This window comes from Gavia stellata, chromosome 33 (assembly GCF_030936135.1).
Source record: "Gavia stellata isolate bGavSte3 chromosome 33, bGavSte3.hap2, whole genome shotgun sequence".
Lineage (NCBI taxonomy): Eukaryota > Metazoa > Chordata > Aves > Gaviiformes > Gaviidae > Gavia > Gavia stellata.
Genome location: NC_082626.1, coordinates 2,843,189 through 2,864,152, shown reverse-complemented (window position 1 = coordinate 2,864,152; position 20,964 = coordinate 2,843,189). Strand labels below are relative to the sequence as shown.

General features: G+C 58.3%; 2 protein-coding genes across 2 annotated transcripts; one reads left to right on the top strand and one right to left on the bottom strand.

Annotated features, from left to right (window-relative positions):
• The first annotated feature begins 2,513 nt into the window (after positions 1-2,513).
• On the top strand, positions 2,514-13,684 carry ADAR (adenosine deaminase RNA specific). Its single transcript, XM_059832200.1, has 14 exons — positions 2,514-3,684; positions 4,996-5,186; positions 5,277-5,421; positions 5,881-6,031; positions 6,304-6,431; positions 6,676-6,832; positions 7,864-8,035; positions 8,617-8,710; positions 10,117-10,245; positions 10,356-10,489; positions 10,970-11,152; positions 11,628-11,740; positions 12,638-12,765; positions 13,077-13,684. Exons 1-14 carry the CDS (start codon positions 2,948-2,950, stop codon positions 13,315-13,317), a joined length of 2,703 nt encoding a protein of 900 aa, XP_059688183.1. The 5' UTR covers positions 2,514-2,947; the 3' UTR covers positions 13,318-13,684.
• A 2,356-nt stretch (positions 13,685-16,040) lies between these two features.
• On the bottom strand, positions 16,041-20,053 carry CHRNB2 (cholinergic receptor nicotinic beta 2 subunit). Its single transcript, XM_059832034.1, has 6 exons — positions 20,011-20,053; positions 19,230-19,375; positions 19,083-19,127; positions 17,894-18,003; positions 16,810-17,770; positions 16,041-16,250 (listed from the first exon to the last, which is right to left on the bottom strand). Exons 1-6 carry the CDS (start codon positions 20,051-20,053, stop codon positions 16,080-16,082), a joined length of 1,476 nt encoding a protein of 491 aa, XP_059688017.1. The 3' UTR covers positions 16,041-16,079.
• Between the last annotated feature and the right edge of the window lie 911 nt (positions 20,054-20,964).

Below are 20,964 nucleotides of genomic sequence, written 5' to 3'. Positions count from 1 at the left end.
ATCGTGTCCCAGCAGCCCCGGGGCCCTGCCGGGGTTTCGGTAGGGCGGGGTATGCCCCCCCCCACCCCGCCCCGTGGGCGCTTCGCGGGCGGAACGCGTGGAATAAAGTGTTTTCCTTGGTGCCGCTCGTCTCCTTGAGTCCCGGCTTGTGGGAGCTGGCTCGGTACTCGCGGCCCCGTATCCCAGCCCGCCTTCCCGCACGGTTCCTTCGGGCCCCGGGGCCCTCGTGGGGCCGAGCCCCCTCCGTGCTCAGCGCAGCGAGCGGTGCCGTCGTCTCCCGCCGTGGGTGCGGGCTGGCTGCGCTGTGGTGGTTCTGCTCGGGGAAGCGATGCGACACGGGCGGCGGGGCAGCACGTGTCCTGCCATGGGCGTTGGGATCTTCTTCTAGGGTATAATTTAAGGTGACAGCCGTTCCCGCAACCCCCTCTCCAAACCGGGAGAGCAGCCGGCCCTCCTGAGCGGATCGGGATCCCGTCCCAGCGACAGCTCGTGGCTGACCGGGGGCTGGAAATCACCGCAGGTACCGGGGGAAGGAGCTTCCCTCCGGGATTTGCTTTCCCGCTCCAGGCCCGGCTGTGGCCGCTGCTGGGAAGGAGACCCGGGCCTTCGAGCGCTCCCAACCCGAGCGTGCTCCGCGAAGCCCGAAATCCAGCCTCCCGCTGGGGAGGAGCCGCCTCCCCGCCCCGCCAGCTCCCCGGGCGGGGCCGGGGGAGGCCGCCGCGGGAACCGAAACCGAAACGGAGCTCGCAGCCATCTTGCCCGGCTGAGCGGTTGCCCGCAGCCCGCCCGGCGCCGCCTCTGCTCCCCGGGAGATGTTCTGCGGGTCGGGCTTTCTTTTTTTCACTTATTTTCTCATAAAATAAGGGGATTTGGCTTATGGACGAGACCGAGGTAAGAGGATTTTTTAAAAAAACCCTCTTCCTGCCTGCCAGGATTTCTGTCCTGCCTTTGTCTCAGGGGTCACTTTTAAAACGAGTTCACTGAGTAGGGGGGCGGTGGGTCCCCCCTGCCCCGAGCTGGGAAGGGGGGATCCCCCCCCTTGCTGCGCTGAGCCTCCCCAGCACCGCACGTGGAGCCCGTTTTTAACCGGGGTTGGTGAAAGAAGTCACGATGGTGGCAGCTGGAGGCTGTTAATAAACTTGTTTAATGAAAGCGAAATTTAAGTTGGCCTTGAGGTGTGTTTGGTGAAGATAGGGAGGAGCTTTATGAAGATAAGACTTGCATCGGAAAAACTCTCTTTATGAAGACAGGTGACTTAAAGAGGTCACCGGGAGGAAGGTAGGACGGGGACCTAGCAGCAGGTATCAGTTGCATGTTTTTATCCACTCCCTTTCACAACCAGCTGTTGTCGAAGAACTAGAATATATCCTGTGCTGGGTTACTTATTTTTAAAAAGCGTATTAAAAGCTTAGACTTAGGTCCTGTACCCAAGGGGTGTGGCACAACTGTCTGTGATATGAGTGAAATTTGGGCTACAGTCCCAAAAACCTTCTCACGCCGTTGCCAGCTGCACACCTATCCAATTTCTCTTTGTGTTATCGCTTTACTTCCCCTGTGGCGTGATGCTTTACCTCTATGGGTCACGTAATGTCCAGGAAGCAAAGGACATTTGGGATTTCAGACTTTTTTTTGGCCACGAGTCTGAAAACTGTTGCAAGCCTGTTGCAGCTCTGTCCTGTGTGGCTGTGCGAGCTGCTTCGCCTCCTTGTGCGCCTGTTTTTCCGATGGCAAAGCAGGCCTGAGATTCTTCTCTCCCTCGGGGCGGAGAAGTGAAACTCACTTGTGTTCCGGAAGCGCAGGGTGAGCCTTTGATAGAAGGCGTCATGAAAAGACAATCCGCCCCGTACAGCTAATTTGAAATTCAGTCCAATGGGAACAGAGGGCCGCTCTTATTAAAGCTGTTTCTTGTGGCTAACTTCACTTGCGATTCCTGGCTGCAGGGTTCTGTGCTGGGCAGACACAGAGTTTGCTATTTGTGTTTGCATGAATAATTTAGACTCAGTAGAAAACAGGAAAGCTTGATGAGGTAAAGATGCTTGAAATGCCTCAGTAGGGGGGAAGCTGTTTAAACTGCATTTCTGGAATCCTGTACTTGTGTAAATGGATTTTGAATTCCTGTGTTTTTCCTCCTCGCAGGTGCCTGTTCAGGTCGGGAGAGTTCAGAGTGAATCGCAGCTCCCCATCTCCTGGCGCGCAAGCGGCCTGATTCACGCGTGTGTCCCAGCGGTGCGCTATGAACAGAGGCGCTGGTCGAGGCAGAGGCTCGTATCTTACCCAGTCAAGACGTAACTGTCCCAGCACTAATCAAGGTTTTTTTAACCGCTCTCATACCCCACGGGAAACTAATCAGGAAACCTTTTTACACCAGCAGTTCCTAACAGAGCAGGACACTGAAGTCTGTTTGCTTCAGGGACAGAGATCCCGCAACGAATCACGCATCAGAGGCGCGCAAGCTGCGGCGCCGGCTCCTGCAGAGAGATGGCAACCCAGCTGCAGCAGAGCGGGATGGCATAGGTTCTCCAGTGAGCGTCCGTGGGTAGAAACTGCCCCACGTTATTCCCCTCCTCAGTACCGTCATCGGCAGGACTCAGAGAGAGATTCTGACGCCGTCAGGCTGAATTTCCAGAGACTGTCTCTTGCTGGACAAGACCGTGAACGAGAAATTCTGACTATTTTCAGCCAGCTTGCGGAGGGGGAGACTTGTACAGTTCATGATCTTGCACGTAAACTTAAAACTCAAAAGAAGGAGATCAACCGTGTTTTGTATAAACTCTTCCGAGAAGGCAAGTTGCACAAAGGTGGAGAGACGCCGCCACTGTGGAGGATTGCCAACCCAAGCACAGGGAGAGAAAGAAGTCCCGCTGACCACAGCGGTGGTCGTGCAGGTCCAGCTTGTGAGAGCAGAGGAAGCAAGAGGAGCGCGGTTGGTTCAGGAGACGCCGATCCCATGATGGCTGAGACGAAGGACAAAATCTGCAACTACTTGTTCAGCGTGGCAGAAACAACAGCACTCAACCTTGCCAAAAACATTGGGTTTTCGAGGGCCAAGGATGTTAATGCCTTTCTTAGCGCTCTGGAAAAGCTAGGAGATGTCCACAAGCAGAACACAAGCCCCCCGCGGTGGTCTCTGACAGACAGGAAACGCGAGCGGATGCAGATGAGGCTGAAGGCCAGCGCGGTAACGCAGATGGCGGATCCCACACCTGAGTCAGGTTTTCCACCTTCCTCTGTTCCTCCGTGTCCCCAGGAGATGACTGTAGCTTCACCAGCAGTGACAACGTCGGAAGAAGAAAGTATAGAAAACGGACAGCAGCCTTTGGGGCAAACTGATCAGAGCGATGCCAGCGACACGGAAGCAGCTCTGCCTGAGGGCACGAAACCTGAATTCTCCAGTTTGAGTAATTATGATAACTCTGAAAACGGCAAGTGGGCCACGGATGATATCCCAGATAATCTGAACACTATCAACAAGCAGTCCGATGAGTTAGAATCCATCATGAATTCCCAGTCTTTCTCCAGTTACGCCGCCCAGTTTGAAACTGCTTTCCCATGTACGCCCGTAGAGAAACTGATGGCTTGTCAGGAGAAGAACCCAGTGAGTGGTCTTACCGAATATTCCCAGTACACATACCAGCACTGTGAGTTTGCCATGCTGGAGCAGAGCGGACCCTCTCACGAGCCACGGTAAGAAAATATCCTACCTTTCCTTAGCTGTCTTTTTGCTTAAAATGATCAGACTTCAACTAATTTCACCCACTCAGCTCGGTCCTGAAGGGTCTGCTCATTAAGGTTTACTTCGTTTCAGAAGAATTAGCCTAGTTGATTTCTTGCAGCAGCTTAAAAAAAAGAAACACAACAAAACAAGGCTAAAATTTAACCCCAGGTAGCCCAGTTTTGGCAACCCTGCACCTCATTCTGAGCAGCAAAGGTGGGATTCATCCCTTCAGCTAGGTCCTGTCTGATTTAATCACTTGGCTTTCAATTTCATTGTATAGGGAGAAACTGGTATTTCAAAGCTAACTCTTAAGAAGCTCTCACCCTGGAAGTGGTATAAAGGGAGCCCGGAACAAAGTACTTGGGTGCAGATATCTTGGGTTAGACGAGGTGAACCCACTCGGGACATTTCTGTGGTGTAGCAGGTCAGAGCGGCCTCTGTGAGCAGAGCGTGTAGAGTGACACTAGGTTTTGTGGAGTCAGTCTCTGGAGTCCTGCTTCCCCTTGCTAAATCGTGGCTGTTCCTGAGCACCAGTGAGACGGTGAAAAGCACCATATGTGCCACACTGGAATATGTCAATAGATCCGCTAGACAGGAAAATTGGCCTAATTTCTAAAGATGGAATCCCAGGCTTTTTATTTTACTTTTTTTCTTAAGGAGGGATCTGAATGGATTCAGCCCCATAACCCTTCTCCAGATCTGATTTGACCCGTTCTTGTTGGAAGCAGGTTTCCTCTGTATAGGGCTGGAGGACAGAAGAGAAGCTGTGTTTGTTAGAGTTCATAGGGAGGAGAGAGACAGAAACATCACAGGCAAGAGGTTTACGTCTCTGAGATGGTGTGAATGCACTGGATAGCCAGGGAGAATGCCGGAGGGGTGAGTGACCCCAAATGACCAGGTGCAGATGGAACAGGGTAGGCTGCTTTTAAGCTCTCTTCATCCCTGTGCAGAAGACAGAACTGAACTGCACTTTGTGTACAGCCATTACATGTTTCTGGCGCTTGTGGAACAAGGCAATTCCTCCTGTTCCTTCAGAACAAAATCTGGACCTGCTCCTCTTGTGAACAGCTCTGGAAACGCGATGAAACGAGGCACAGATGCAGAGCTGTCGGGGCACCCTTGGTATTTTTGTCTTCTTCATGTGGCAGCCTGGGTTTGCTCTCCCAGCCAGGAGCTAGCTGTTCCTTCTCGCTTGAATTCCAAGAGCAGCCTTACCCGCTTGCTCTGAGGAGATCCCACTTTTGCCTCTCGATTTACCTCTTTGGTTTTCTCTTTCAAAGATTTAAGTTCCAGGCGGTGATTAATGGGCGCCGATTCCCACCAGCAGAAGCAGGGAGCAAAAAACTCGCTAAACAAGAGGCAGCAGCTAACGCTATGAAGGTCCTGATGAGTGAAGCGGAGAATGGAAGACATGGTGGAATTAAACGGGAAGAGCCGTTTCCCTCCGACAACTCTGAACCGGAATTGGTGAGTCTTGTTTTCTTTACTTGCGAGGCTGGTCAAACGGTGTTTAGTCTGAAACTGGTTTCCTCCATCTTCTTGCTGTAGCCTTTGCATCCAGAGCCAGAGTCGTCATCTGCGCCAGCTCATCTCAACCTGCTTCCTGGGAAGCACCCTATCAGTGTATTAATGGAGTACGGACAAAAATCGGGGAACACGATTGAATTCCAGCTGCTCTCTCAGGAAGGCCCACCTCATGATCCTAGGTATGGCATATTGTTGTCAGCATTGGGCAGGAGAGAAACCCTTTCTTTAATATCCTTCCTCTTCAGCACGCTACGCCCATTCCTGGACTCGTTACTGACCGAGCTGAGTGCTCCTCTTATCCGAGGAGTCTGGGCATGGCTCCTCCAAGACATCTGCCTCCAGAAAGAGACCAAAACCAATGCCCTTTCTCAGAGAAAGGCTGCTGTTTCTTCTACCAGGCCAGGAACAGGTTCCAGTCCTGTACCTTACCTGGTAGTGCTCTACTGGGAGTATTTAGGGCCATAGTGGTAGATTTAGGTTGGACTTGATGATCTTACAGGTCTTTTCCAACCTTAGTGATTCTGTGATTTAAATTGGAGATAACCCAGAAGGATTTAACTTGAACTGGGAGAAGGGGATAATAAACAGATCAAGACACCTATGCTTAACACTTTTCATATGCTATAATGTCCTGTCAGGTTCAGCTACTGTGTGAAAATGGGTGACCAAATTTTCCCTGCTGTGGTAGGAAACAGCAAGAAGGGAGCAAAGCAAATGGCAGCAGAAGTTGCTGTGAAGATTCTTTCTGGAGAGTCTGTACCCCAAGTCTTACCTGAACAGGTACAAAGAGCTTCTTTATAAGACCCAAGTGTTTTGTGTTGGGTTCCCCCGCACTTTATTTCATATTCCACTGGATTTCCCCCCACAAGGGCACGTGCTGGCTCTGGCGGAGGCTTGCTGAGTGCTCTTGGCCTGTGGTAATACCAGCTGCTCAGTATTTAACAGCCTTCTCCTGTCTAACTCTGCTCTAGCCTGTCGTGAAGCCCCTTGGTGACCAGTCCATGCACAGCTGTGGACCGTGGATCGCCACTCCGGATGAATCCAAGGTGGCGAAAGCGAAGGGTGTTGGGGAGCTCATCAAATACCTTAATGTCAATCCTGTCAGTGGCCTGCTGGAATACGCCCGCTCCAATGGGTTTGCCGCAGAGTTCAAACTCATTGACCAGTCAGGACCTCCCCATGACCCCAAGTAAGTAGCTGCATCTGTCCAGGAGGAAATTTTGCATTGTTGTCCTGGAGAAAGGGCAGAGAAAGCAAAATTCCTGATGCAGTTCGAGATGGCAACAGGTTGAGCTGCTGCCTCTGCCAAACCTTACATCCTGATGGCAATAAGCTACCTCCACTCCTCTCCTCTCTCCGCTGAGAGAATTTAAAAACCAGACTGAAATCCATAGGTTTCTTGGTTTCTCAGAGGTGTGCTGCTCTCTTTATAGGTTTGTCTATCAGGCGAAGGTTGGAGGCCGTTGGTTCCCAGCTGTAACTGCGCACAATAAAAAGCAGGGCAAGCAGGAGGCAGCTGACGCAGCGCTGAGAGTCCTGATTGGGGAAACAGAGAAGATTGAGCGCATGGAAGGGACGAACACCACCGAGGTAAATCCTCTTCCTCCAAAGCTGGGACTGCTTTTGTAGCCCTGCCTGTCCTGTGCCGTTCAGTCCAGCAGAAAAATGCCTTCAAGATTAACTGTGAGATCTTTGTTCTCTGAAGGTGTAGATAAGCTGACGTTTTCCTGAAGTGGGTTAGATGTTTCCTGAGGGCACAGACGTACTCTTCCCTCCTGCTGGCGTCTGCTTTAGGGCTAAATTATCATCAGGTTCTTCCACAAGCTACTGAAATGTGTTCCTGTGGTGGAGCAGGAACACGCTTGTTTTTAATTCTGTGACTTTTTTTTTTTTTCCCCCCTCCTTCCAAATTCCTTCATGCTGCGTTAAAAATTGTGTGTCAGCTCAAAAAACTCATGCATCAGATAAGAGCAAAGCTCTGGTTTTGTCAGGATGGCTGTCCCAAACCTGTGCCGCTTTAAATCTCACTTAGAGTTCTGTGATCTCTTAAAAGCCGCGTTCCAGGCTGCACAGCTGAGCACAGCAGCTGTGGCTCTAAATAGAAAAGCCATCAGGGAGAATTCGTCAGTCAGCAGTGGCAGAGGAGGCAAGTGCCCGTCTGCAATGGGAGTGACTGTGCAGTCTCCTCACAGGCAGCCAGAGAAGGAATTCCTCCAAAGCCAGTAACAGATTTCCTTGGCTGAAGCTCTGGGAACAGGCAAGATGGGTTTTGTTCCTTTGCGATGGGGGTTTCCCCTGGCAATCTCAGGAGGCCATTCCTCAGCCCGTTTCGCTCGCTGCCAGGAAGACAGCTTGCTGCTGTCTCTAAATGACGTGCTCAAAGCAGAACTCAAAGCGTTGGACAGGGTTTTCCCAGAAATACCTAAAAGAACTTCACCCACCCCTTGACACAATACCGTCCATGCACTCAGCCCAAAATTGCGCTGCCTGTAGCTCATGTTTTCTGTGTTCCTGCCTTCTGCTTGGATAGCTGTGCTTCAGGTTCGCTACTTCTGGAGCCGTTTTGTTCCGTGACCTGCTCGTGATCCCTTAGCAATCCTGGTCTTGTGTCCCTGTTCCAGCTCCCCGTGAGTGGCAGTACCCTACACGATCAGCTGGCTATGCTGAGCCACCAGCGCTTCAACACCCTCACTGCTCGCATCCAGCACAGTCTGCTTGGACGGAAGATCCTGGCTGCCATCATCATGCGGAAAGGAAACAAGGGCCTGGGAGTGGTGGTCAGCATCGGAACGGGTATGAAGAGCTTCTTCCAGCATAAGCTGAACTCTCGCTTCCCCGCTAGACTCCCTGTCAGCTACGACTAGGGAATGGCTCTTGCTGTAAGCTTCTTCAGAGAGGGCAAGAAGCGTTCCCAGGGCTCGCGTGGTGTCACAAGTGATCCGATTATAGAGAGAGAACAAAGCGAATGTGCCTGCAGCTATATTGCTCTTAATCTTTGCTTGCATTGCTACGCGCTAGGCTGTGCATCAGAGCATGGATTCCTCACGTCGTACAGCACAAGATCCCTCAGCTGCCTGTACCTGAGCTCCCTTCCTAGTTATCTGCCACGCTTCCACCCAGAGCGGTGGGCTGAAAAGCACTCAGGAAGGGATACTGCCCCTAATCTTGTGGCAATTTACGTCTCTGCTGTCCCTAAAGTAGCGTGTGCTCTTTGTCCCTTTTCCTAACTGCGTGGATTAGGATAATGATTTAATAATCAGGGTGCTGCTGCTGCTCAGTAGCCCAAAGAAGTAAAACTTGAAGCAAGATGAAACCCTCCCTCTTTCTGTGAAGCTGTGTGTTGACTTTGACACTTGCCTTTTTATTTATTTCAGGCAATCGTTGCGTGAAAGGAGAAGAGCTGAGCTTGAAGGGGGAGACAGTGAATGACTGTCATGCAGAAATCATTTCTCGAAGAGGCTTTGTGAGGTGAGACAAGGGGAAACCTGAAGGAGAAGGAGAGGGGCCTGCCAAGAGGTGCTGACCCATTCTAGAGGGATGTAGCTGTGATGGTTCCTTGCTGTGTTGACAGAGGCTGTGATCCTCTAACACTACTGTTTACCCATGTGTTGTTAAATAGAGGGAAGTTATTTCTGATAAGAAAGGGCCATGCCTGAATGGTGCCCAAATTAGTACCGAACTGGAAACTTGCCAAGAGCCCAAGGGCTGCATCTGATGTACTTAAAATAAAGTGTCCTGCAGAGGCTGCTTGGCCGGCACACAACGCGCTGCTTCAGTCTGAGCACAGCTCTGAGCCAAGGTGCTGGGAATCTGCAGGCCAGGTCCCTTTGTGGCCTTTCTGGATCTGGGTGTAGAAGGCTTCAGGAAAACATATCGAATGTGTTTGTGTTGATAAGTCAGAAATCCTTTTGCATTGGTTGGAAAGGGTTTTCCCAACTCAACGGCACAATTGTTCTCTTCTCTTTATAAACTTTCAGTGCGACAATTTCTTTTTTAAAAATAAAGTGAGATGAAGTTGGACTAGCCTTGTCTACCCTTCCACTTATGAACAGCAAAACCAGCTGCTTTCTTAAAGCCTTTGCCTGCTGCCACTATACTCTCTGTGTTCCTCAGCACTGGAAGGTGTTGAGGGCAGGTCCCCGGCAAGCTGCGTACTGTCTGTCTCGGCTGTTAATCTTGACAGCCGTGGCTTCTGGGCTGCTCAGGCACAGCAGAGCCTGTCAGAGGTGAGAACAGTGAGCTCCACCTCTCCTTGCAAAATAATTCCCTGCACAAGCTCTGCTCGAGTCGTCTCTGTGAAGTTGCAGTTTTTCTTTAGTCCTTGACACTATGTTGGAGACCTCAGGGTTTTTCCCTGTCCCCAGACAGAAGCAGCCATAAAAGACCCAGTCATTGTAAACAGATCATGGGGTTGTGCTAATAATATCGCTTGCGTTCAGCTGCCCATGGGGCTGTTTACTCTTAATGCAAACTTGGTGCTGACTAAAGGCGCTGGGTTAACAACCTTGAAGTCTTCTTCGCACTCGGATCAGATGCACACAAGCAGCAGCCAGCCAGGCTCCTTTCTCTCTTGCCAGTGCTTCCCTCTGCTCACATGACAGAATGCTTATTTTCTATCACGTGTCCTCTGCGTGGTAGGAAATGTGCTTTATTTCATGCCTTTTCTGGTAGCATCAAACACTATTCGTTGGCTTCCAAGTATTCTCGGCTCCTGGTCTTTGCTCTCCCATGCGGCAGGACCAGGAGCAGGTGACGTGGTGCGACAGAGGCAGAGCTTGGGACCCTGCCTGTCCCGGGCACGGGCGGTGGTTGGATTGAAGTGCTCCTTGTCTGAGGAGCAAAGCAGCCTTTTGACGTGATGTTGTTATTTTCAGGTTTCTCTATAGTGAGTTGATGAAGTATGACCCGTCTAATCCTTCCTCTGCAGAAGAGAGCATTTTTGAGCCAGCGGGAGGGAAGAGACTCAAAATAAAGAGCAGTGTTACCTTTCACCTCTACGTCAGGTTTGTGCGGGGCTCTGCAGGGAGCGAGCGGCGTCAGCAGCGCTGTCGCACCCCTGGGCCTGGCTGTTTTCAAAGAATCAGTGCTAACCTGGGGAGTGTTTGTTTTCTAGCACAGCGCCTTGTGGAGACGGGGCGCTCTTTGATAAATCCTGCAGCGATCAGGCGAGCGTCGTGGGGCAAGCCCAGCATCAGCCTCTCTTTGAGAACCCCAAACAAGGCAAGCTGCGGACCAAGGTGGAGAACGGTGAGTGCGTTCGCTCCTTGCGCGGTGGGGTGGCTCCAGTCCTCTCCTCTGAGCCTTTCTGGAGCTCCGGAGTTTCCTTAGCCCTCTCTGTGTGGTGCGGTTGTGGGATTTGAAGCATTCGGGAACCAAAGGGATGGGGCCATTAGGGGGATTCCCTTCTCCTTCCTCGTTCTGCCTGTTGGACTGCCACACTAGCAAGAGTACAGCTGAAATTTGCAGCAAAGCTTATATGTCTTTGACCTCCCTTTCAAGCACTATTTCATTCTGCTTCAGCCACGTGAAAAATTACTCATCTAATCAGTCCTGAGTTCCCATTTTTGTGATACTAAAAAGTTCCCCGAACCTGGAGAGAGTCTCACTCCAGAGGTCACTCCATGCCTGCGCATAGAAGATAGTTTCTTGTGCGGTCGCTCATGGGGTTTTGATTTATTGAATATCTGACTCTTTTTACAGAAAAGCTTTTCTTCTTCTCTTGTGCAGGGGAAGGTACCATTCCTGTGGAGTCGAGTGACATTGTGCCCACGTGGGATGGGATCCAGCACGGGGAGCGGTTGCGAACCATGTCCTGCAGCGACAAAATCTTACGCTGGAATATACTCGGCTTGCAAGGGGCGTTGCTGTCACACTTCATAGAACCAGTTTATCTCAGCTCCGTTACACTCGGTATGAGACCCGCCGTCCTTTCTGGCTTGGGATGGATGTGCTGCTCCGCTCCTTAGAACTGGCTGCAGCAACAAGTAACCTCCCTTCCCCAAGTGATGGAAAAGCTTGTTTGTGGAGGCTGTAGGAGTAACAGACTGAAACGTCGTTCTTGGCAGAGCTGTGCTGTTTGGAAGTGAAAAGGGAGTTTGTGGATTTGATGCTGTGGGTGGAGTGGATTTTTCTCCAAGGTTCTTGATTTTTAGAAGGCACATGTGATCTAGGAGGGTGAGACAAAAATTGCCTGTTTGTGTCTTTGGTGAGAAATGTTGCAGTCTATAAACCTTCGTTTATCCATCTAGGGTAGACGTAGCTGTCGCTGATCCACATGGCCGTGAGCTTTCCGGAGCTTGTGAGAAGTGCTGTGGTTCGCAGGGTTTGGCCTGTCCGTCGCCCGTGGCCATCCTGTTTCCTAATGCCTTCACGTCTGTCTTCACAGGTTACTTGTACAGTCAGGGTCATTTAACACGTGCAATCTGCTGCCGCGTGGCAAGAGATGGGAACGTGCTGCAGGAAAAGCTCCAGGCTCCGTATCACGTTAACCATCCTGAGGTACTGCGGGCTTGGCACCTCTTCGTTTTTCCGTCCCCCCTTCCACCTCCGCCCTTGGCTTCAGGCCTCACTCTGCAGGGGGGTCACCTGGCAGAAGTTCTCCAGCCAGGGTCACAGAATCATTAGGGTTGGAAAAGACCTGTAAGACCGTCAAGTCCAACCACCAACCCAACCCCACCATGCCCACTAAACCATGTCCCGCAGTGCCACGTCCACACGTTCCTTGAACACCTCCAGGGATGGTGACTCCACCACCTCCCTGGGCAGCCTCTTCCAGTGCTTCACCACTCTCCCGGTGAAGACATTTTTCCTAATATCCAGCCTAAACCTCCCCTGGCGCAACTTGAGGCCATTTCCTCTTGTCCTGTTGCTGTCACTTGGGAGAAGAGACCAACACCCACCTCCCCTCAACCCCCTTTCAGGTAATTGTAGAGGGTCAGGAGGCGAACAGCCAGAAACCTGCCCCCTTTGTCTCATCCCACAGTGTCCGGGGGTTACTGGCAAAGGCTTGGTATGGAAAAAAGGCAACCAAGCTCACCCCCGTAGCCTTCAGCTTAGTAAGAACCTAATGCTTGCTGCTCTCAGGAGTTTGGGATGAGCTGAACCCCTGCCTACAGGGGATGGAAACTCCTTGGCTTTCACATGTCCCAGATGAGATCAGACCTTGCGTGCCTCTCGAAAGAAACAGCAGCAGCAGCGAGGCACTTCGAGCGTGGGGTAACAAGTTTTAACACGCAAAGCACCAAGCATCTGGGACGGAAAGTAAACACTAGGCTCTGCCACAGGCGAGTGTGGGGTGGGGGGTGCCGTGTGCCCCGTCCCTGGCCAGAGACTCCCCTTACCAGCGCGCTCGCGCAGCAGGACTGGTGTTAAGAAACCCTCTTACCTCTTGTGCAGGTTGGGCGAGTCAGCGTATACGACTCTGCAAGGCAGACGGGCAAGACGAAGGAGTCTTCGGTGAATTGGTGTCTTGCTGATGAAAGCGAAGTTGAAGTCTTGGATGGCACAAAAGGGAAAGTAGATGGGTAAGAAGAGCCTTTCCTGACGCTGCTTTTCTGTTTGGGGAAAGGGGGACAGCTCTGAAGTCGCGGGTACACTGTGCGCTGTTACAGCACCTTACGTGTGGGGAGGGTTGGAGAGAGGAATTGCAAGCTGATGTAAGCAAGCGCTCTTGAAGCACAACAAAATATTGCCCAGCCCGGACCCTACAGCAGAGCCCTGCTGAGCCAAGAGATCTCACAGGCATCCCATTGCGGGTTTTCCCCTGTGCTCCCTGCTCCTCTTTGCTCTTCAGAGTGTCATGTCCTTCATTGCTGCCTTTTGTCTCCCTTCTCAGACCAAAGCTGGAGGTGTCTCGTGTTTCCAAGAGGAAAATGTTCGCCCTGTTCCAGCAGTTATGTGCCAAGAACAACTGCAAAGACCTGCAGAACCTCTCGGTGTACTCAGAGGCTAAGGAGGCGGCCACGGCGTACCAAGAAGCCAAGCAGCGCTTCTTCAGCACGCTGGAAGAGATGGGCTACGGCAGCTGGATCCGCAAACCCCAAGAGGAAGATAATTTCTCTTTCCCTGATGCATAATGAGACGCCCTGCGTGTGGGGGGGGGTGAGTGTGCACAGGCGTGTGCGTGGGTGTGTGCGTCCTTCTTTCACCACCTTCTTTTTGAAGTGGAACCAGGAGCGTGCAGCAGTTTCCCCTGTAGGCCTGGCTGCCTTCTCTCTCTGCTCTTGTCACTCTGAGACCCTGCCCTTTCTCTTTTTAAAACGTGCATGAAAAATACTGTCTTTCTTTTTTAAGCTAGGGCAGGCTCAGTCCCTCTTTGCTTTTATGTTTTCCTCTCCTCTTTTTTTAAAAGAAGGCACAAGAAACCAGAGGGATTTTCGGACTGCGAGCTCGAAATCTTTGGACTGCGCATTACAGATCCCTCTGGCAGGTTTTGAGGCAAATTTTCTCTTTTGAGGAAAAAAAAAAAAAGGCAAAAAAGCTGACTGACTGGTTTTATGTCTCTCTGTCGGAAGGTGGCTGGCAGCCCATCTGAGCTGGGACACGGGACTGATCTTTGCAAGACAGCCGGCAGGACCAGCATAACATTCCGCGTTAATAATAAAAAAAAAAAAGAGAATTTCTGTATTACAGCTGGCTCTGTGCCATGGGTGTATTAATCCCTGCAGAGTGAAAGAGGGGCCCTGGGTGGGGTTTGGAGAGGAACGGAGGTGAGTTATGAGTTATCGTTTGCTAAATGATGAATGATCTTGTGCAGAACTGTGGCAGTTGAGAATTAAGCCTCTTGCCTTAAGCCAGGGGCTCATCAGGTAGAACTGAACCCTCGGAGGGCTTGAGCATACCCTGAAGTGCCGGGGCAGGGTTCTCCTGGCTCCTTCTCCCACCTCTGTCTCTTCGATGGGGTGTCTCCTTTCCAGTCCGGGAGGTCACCTGGGAGGCTGGTGGTGGCTGCAGGCCACGGTGTGTGTCTGCTTACATCTGAGCTCAACCACACGCCAGATGTGCTTGTGGAAGGGGAGAAGTAAAGACGCTGTTCCCATCCAACCGCAAGTTTATTGGATGTTGCAGAGCAGCCTGCTCTTGGAGCAGCCCCTTTTCCGGGGCACAGCTTGTGCCGCCTTTGCCTGGGATGGGACAGTTGACACCGGTGAGGTCAGACAAAGAGACCACAAAGCGCTTAGCGTGGAAGCGTAGCCCAAACCCAAGAGGAGCCCAGCCCGGGGAGCAAGGCGCCGGCTCTGCCGGTGCCTCAGGCTTGTGCATCTCTCCCTGCGCAGCAGGAAAGGATGCCAGTGGGCAGACGTGCTGTGGCCGAGCAGGTTAAACGCTTGCTGAAAGGCTGGCTGTCGTGGGCTCGCCCTGCCCGCAGCTGCTGAAGGGCGCTGGGACGCTGACTGCGGCGCAGAGCTGCGAGGGGTGGCGACAGCCTTGGCCTCCCCCTCTGGAGCAGGGCCCCAGGGGCAGCGATGGCACAAGGACAGAGCTGGGGCAGGGGGGGTTCTCCGTCCCCTGTGACCCCCAACATGCTGCCCGCTGCTCAGGGTGCTGTGACTGGGGCTATCAGGGCACCCTCCTGCTCTCCCGGGACTCGCGGGGCTCCGCTCCCCGCTGGGACGCAGCGGGACCCCCCTGTCCTGCACTCACCCAGGGCTGCACTGACAGCAGAGGGGATGCAGAGGTGGGTCAGGTCCCTGGTGTGGGGCCAGCAGGATGCTGATTTCATGGCGAAGCTCTTAATATTTAACTATTGGGGTGCATCCCTGAGAGGAGGAGGTCCAGGGGCATCCCCTGGAGCAGCCCGGGATTTCCCTGGCCAGGTGAAGTGCTGGGATTTAAATTAATTTCTAGCGTGCGGCTTCCCCCGGCGCTGCATGCCGCCGGCCGCCGTCTGCGCCGTGCTCCCTCCAGCACGGAGGATTAGTGGTGTTTATAGCAAATGCTCTGGTTCGATTTACCCCGATGAGGCCGATCCCCACCTGCGAGGGGAAACGTGGGAAGCGCTGCCGGACCAGCCAGGGCTGCGCTGTGACCTGCGGCGGGGGCCTGGCTGCCGGCTGCCCCCGGCTTGAGTTGTGATTGAGTTGTATTTTCCTTTTTCCGTGCACAACTCGTATCGTGGCTGCTCTCTGCTCCAGTGCACCGAGCCTGGAGTTTAGCAGGGGATGGTGGCACTGCCAGAGCGCGGAGCAGCCCCTGGCACTCGCTACCCTGGCCCTGCCTGCAGGTAGGACCTAAAAATAGCATCCTCCTGCCTGGTACATGTGCTCATCTCGAGGAGCCGGAGCGGAGCAGCCCCATCCTGCTCCTGCTGCGTCAGCGCGGCTCTGCCCGGCTCCTGGGAGCCCCAGGGATGGCGCGGGGGTCCGGCCGGGGGCTGCCCGCAGGGGCTGGGGCACCAGCCCATGGCCCCACATGGTTGTCTGAGCGGGAGGAGATGCGGTGAGCGGCCGGCGCTCCCGGGAGCGAGCCAGGCACGTCCCGGTGGGGCCGGTTTCAAGCTGCCACGCTCCCTCCCTCGGGAATTGGCATTTTCCACTTCCAGAGCTGATTCCTCCCCGGCTTCTTACCTTGGTCACAGGGAGCCGGAGCTCCCCCCCAGCCCTGGCTGCATCCTGCTTCCTCCTGCCCCCGGGGAGCGGTGCGGGATGAAACGACACTAAAATGAACCAGCCCCCTCCTGTGTGAGTATTTATTGGTTTGCAGTGGCTGCCCGGAGCCCGGCACCCGGCTCTCCGGCCCCGGGACCGGCTGGCCCCCGGCTCGGCGGTGGGGAGAGGGCATGGGGCCCACGGTCCCTCGCTGTCCCTGGGGCCGGCGAGGGTGGGCGGCTGCCCGGGCACTATTTGGAGGTGGGGGTGCCCTGGCCGAGCTGCAGCAGGGAGTTGGTGGCGTAGTTCTGGAAGAGGGGCTGGAGGAACATGCCGACGGTGCCGAAGACGCAGACGAAGACGAAGATCCACAAGAAGAGGCGGTCGATGACCATGGCCACGTACTTCCAGTCCTCGCTCACCTGCGCGGGGCCGGGAGAGATGCCGGGTCAGGTCGGGGCCTCCGGCATCACCCGGCACTGCCTGTGCCGCTGCCGGCAAGCGGCTGGACGGGGAGCTCAGCGGCTCTGCAGAGCCCCGAATCTGCTCCCTCAGCACTGCGGCTCCCAGGGCTGCCTGCCAGCCGCTGTGGGCCCCGTGGGGCTCAGTCCCCCCGCTGCCACCCGTGCCGCTGAGCCCGGGAAACTCATCTCCCCAGTGAGCTGAGCTGGGGGAGGTGGGCAGCGTCCCCTGGCCCTGCAGCCCTGTCCGGGGCCGGCTCCGCCAAAATCTGCAGCCTCCCGGGAGCCCTCCGGGTTTGCAGAGCAACTGCTCCAGGCTGGGGCCACAGTGGCGGGTCGGGGGCCAGGGCTGGGCCCCCTGCCCGGGCAGGGGCTGCGGGGGGTCCCGGGGCATGGGGCCGGGCAGGGACCCCCGTGGTGCTCATGCATGTCCCTTCCTGCCATGCAGCCATGCACCAGCACACGCTCTGCGCCCCACGGCCATACGTGCACCCCACATCCCCTGCCCACCCCGACTCACGCTCTGGTCGTCGTCCTCGCTGCGCATGTGGTCGGCGATGAAGCGCACGCCGTCCACCGCCTCCTCCAGCCCGCAAGCGCAGCCGGCCGCAGGGGCCGGCGCCTGCCCCTGCCGCTCCCGGTAGCCGTTGAGCCCCTCGGCCTTGGCAGCGCCGGGGTTGGCGTAGCAGGTGCAGGCGCGGGCGCCGGTCCGGAGGAAGAGGGTGGCGGTGGTGGCGTGCTCCTGGGTGTGGCGGCGCTGGCGCAGGCGCTGGCGTGCGCAGTTCTGCCGCGGCTGCTTCATGAAGAGCAGCGCCGGGAGCTTGTGGAGGAAGAGGGTACGGACCCAGGGCGGCATGGTGTGCGTGGTGGGCGAGCGGTGGTGCACGTTGAGGACGCAGACGCTAGTGACGATGGAGAAGGTCACCAGCACCATGGTGAACATGAGGTACTTGCCCACCAGCGGCACGTCCAGCGAGGTGGGCGGCACGATCTTGGAGATGAGCAGCAGGAAGACGGTGAGGGCGAGCAGGACGGAGATGCAGAGCGTCATCTTCTCGCCGCAGTCGGATGGCAGGTAGAAGACGAGGATGGCCAGGGAGGTGATGAGGATGCAGGGGATGATGAGGTTGATGGTGTAGAAGAGCGGCTTGCGCCGGATGATGAAGTCGTAGGTGATATCCACGTAGGTGGAGTCGTCGGGGTTCTCGTTGCGCCGTCCCGGCAGCGCCACGATGTCCCACTCGCCGCTGGGTGTGAAGTCATCCAGGCTGGCCACCTCGCTCTTCAGCACCAGGTCGATCTCGGTGCGGTCGTAGGTCCAGGAGCGGAACTTCATGGTGCAGTTCTGCTGGTCGAAGGGGAAATGCTTCACCTCGATCTTGCACGCGCTCTTGTAGATGGCCGGCGGCAGCCAGAAGATGCTGCCGTCGTAGGAGATCACCGCGTTGGAGTAGAAGGAGACCTCGTACATCCCGTCAGCGCTGGGGCAAAGGGATGCGCTGTCAGCCCTGGCCCTGCCCCAGCGGTGCGACGGCACCGGCCCGAGCCCCGGATGGGGTTGGGGCACACATGGGCCCCCCCCTGCCTCCCCGAAAACCACCTACTTGTTGTAGAGCACCACGTCGGGCAACCAGATGTGCTTGGAGGGCAGGCGGACCTTCTTCATGTTGTCAAAGTCCTCCGGCTTCCAGGTGAGGCGGTAGTCCTCCCACTCCTGCGGACAGGCAGGCTCAGCCTGGCTGGGGGGGGGCCCGGGGCAGGGGGGGGGGCAGGACAGGGTGGGACATGGGGGGTCCCGGGGCAGTGGGGGGGTGGGCCCAGGGCAGGGTGGACATGGAGGGTCCTGGGTCCTGGGGCAGGGGGGGGCCCAGGACAGGGTGGATATGGGGGGCCCTGGGACAGGGTGCAGGGGGGTCCCAGGGCAGGGTGCAGGGGGTCCCGGTGCGGGGTGGAGGGGGGTCCCAGGGCAGGGTGCAAGGGGGGCTCCTGGGCTGGGGTGCAGGGGGGTCCCCGGGCAGGGTGCAGGGGTGTCTCGGGGCAGGGTGCAGGGGGGTCCCGGGGCAGGGTGCAGGGGGGTCCTGGGCCGGGGTGCAGGAGGGTCCCAGGGCAGGGTGCAGGGGGGTCCCGGGGCAAGGTGCAGGGGGGTCCTGGGCCGGGGTGCAGGGGGGTCCCGGGGCAGGGTGCAGGGGGGTCCTGGGGCAGGGTGCAGGGGGGGGTCCCGGGGCGGGGTGCAGGGGGGGTCCTGGGCCGGGGTGCAGGGGGGTCCTGGGGCAGGGTGCAAGGGGGGGTCCCGGGGCAGGGTGCAGGGGGGTCCCAGGGCAGGGTGCAAGGGGGGTCCCAGGGCGGGGTGCAGGGGGGTCCCGGGGCGGGGTGCAGGGGGGCCCTGGGACGGGGTGCAGGGGTGTCCAAGGGCAGGGTGCAGGGGGGTCCCGGGGCAGGGTGCAGGGGGGGGTCCCGGGGCAGGGTGCAAGGGGGGGGTCCCAGGGCAGGGTGCAGGGGGGTCCCGGGGCAGGGTGCAGGGGGGGGTCCCGGGGCAGGGTGCAGGGGGGGGTCCCGGGGCGGGGTGGAGGGGGGTCCCGGGGCAGGGTGGAGGGGGGCCCTGGGACGGGGTGCAGGGGTGTCCAAGGGCAGGGTGCAGGGGGGGGTCCCGGGGCAGGGTGCAGGGGGGTCCTGGGGCAGGGTGGAGGGGGGGTCCCGGGGCGGGGTGCAGGGGGGTCCCGGTGCGGGGTGCAGGGGGGTCCCGGGGCGGGGTGCAGTGGGCCCCATGGCCACGGCAGAGTCCAGGGCTCCCACCTGGGTCAGCCAGACGTTGGTGGTCATGATCTGCTCCCGCTCGTGCTGCGGAGAGAGCGGGACCGGTTACTCGGGGTGCCGAGGGGGGGCTGCAGGACCCCCTCCCTTCCCCGGTGGACAGGGGGAGCAGAGCCCCGGCCAACTCACCACACTGATGAGCTGCGCCAAAGACACCATCAGCTGCACGGTCACCAGTTCGGAACCGTTGGTCGCCGGCCGGATCAGCTTGTTGTAGCGTGCGGGGTCCAGCAGATACTCGACCAACCGCTCCTCCGTGTCCGTGCCCAGGCTCCCTGGGGGGCGGCGGGAGGCTGAGCCCCACGGCGGCGGGCAGAACCCCCCGGGAGGGTCGGGACCCCCCCTCCCGGGGCTGAGTCTGAGCCCACCCCGGGCCGGGGGGGGTCTGGGCCTGGCAGCTCGGGGGTGGGTGTGACGGTGTGCGGGTGTCACAGGCGGTCACGGGCCGTTCTCAGGGAGGGGGGGTCCGGGTGTGGGGGGGGGGGGGAGATGGGGGGACCCGGGGGGCTGCCGTGCCCGGGAAGGAGCGGCTCCGGGGGGGTCTGGGCAGGGCCTGGAGCCCCGGTGCTGCCGGAGAGTGAGCCTGCAGCTGGGTGCCCCCCCCCGCCCCCCCCCATCCGCCCCCTGCCCACCCCCGGCACCGCCCCGGCGGAGCGGTTGGGGCAGCCGGAGCCCCCGGGACCGGCGGTGCCGGGGGGGCCGCAGAACCCCGGGGCGGGGAGCACCGGGAGCGCCGCCGGACCGGGTCGGGGCAGCGGGAGGAACCGGCACCGCAGCGGGGCCGGGACCGGGTCTGTGCCGGGTCGGTACCGGACGGTCCTGTGCAACAGGCGCAGCCCCGGGGCCCGGTCCGGTCCCCTCCCCACCGGTGCCGGTGTCTCCCCCCCCCGCCCCGGTCCCCGGCACTTACGTCTGAGGGCGGCGAGGAGGCAGAGGACGCGGAGCAGCGCCATGGGGGCGGCCCGTTGCCGGTGCCGCTGCCGGTGCCGCTGCCGGTGCCGCTGCCGGTGCCCGGGCGCTGTCCCCGGTGCTGCCCGCGCTCTCCGCGGTGCTGGAGCCGGCGGCGGCGGCTGCCCGGGCGGGGCGGCCCCGGGCGGGAGGCGGTGCCGGGCGCTGCGCCGGGGCCGCCCCGCGCTCCCCGCTCCGCCGCCGTCACCGCCGCCGTCAGCGGCCCCGGGGCCGCCCCCGCCTCCGCCCCGCCGCGCCCCGGGGACACCGGGGGAGCAGGGGGCACCGCGGTGGGCTCCGGGCACCCCCCCCCCCCCTCCGCTCCACCGGGGTCCGGGCCCCGCCGCCCCCGGTCCCTGCACCGGCACAGCGGGGCGGGGGAGCCCCCGGTCGGGAACCGAGGGGGGGGAGCGGAGAAGGGGGGAAGGTCCCGGGCAGATCCCGCGCCCCGGAGCCTCTCCGCGGCCCCAGAGCCCCCCCCCGGCCCCGCCACACACGGGGAGGGGGGGCTCAGGCCCCGGGACCCCCCCCGGATTTTAGGGACCCCCGGGCCCCCCCAGGCTCCAGCCCCCCCCCGCCGGTGCCCCCCCCCCCCCGCCGGTGCCCCCCCCCCCCGCCGGTGCCCGATCCCTAGGCAGCCACGTGACCCCCACGTGACCCCCTCCCGACCAGGGGCGGGGCTCGCCCCTCCCGCTCGTCCCGCCCCCTCACTTTCCGGGGGCGCCTCCCTGGCGTCACTTCCGGCTCGGCGGCGCCCCGCCCAGTTGCGCAAGCGCTTCCGGCGGTTGCGGCCCCGCCCCTTCCGTTGGCAGCGGGAGGGGTCACTTCCGGAGAGCGGGGCCGTCCCGCCGCCATCTTGGGCCGGCTCCGGGGGCTGCGGCGGCGGCGGCGGCGGAGCGGGTCCCTCCATGGGAAG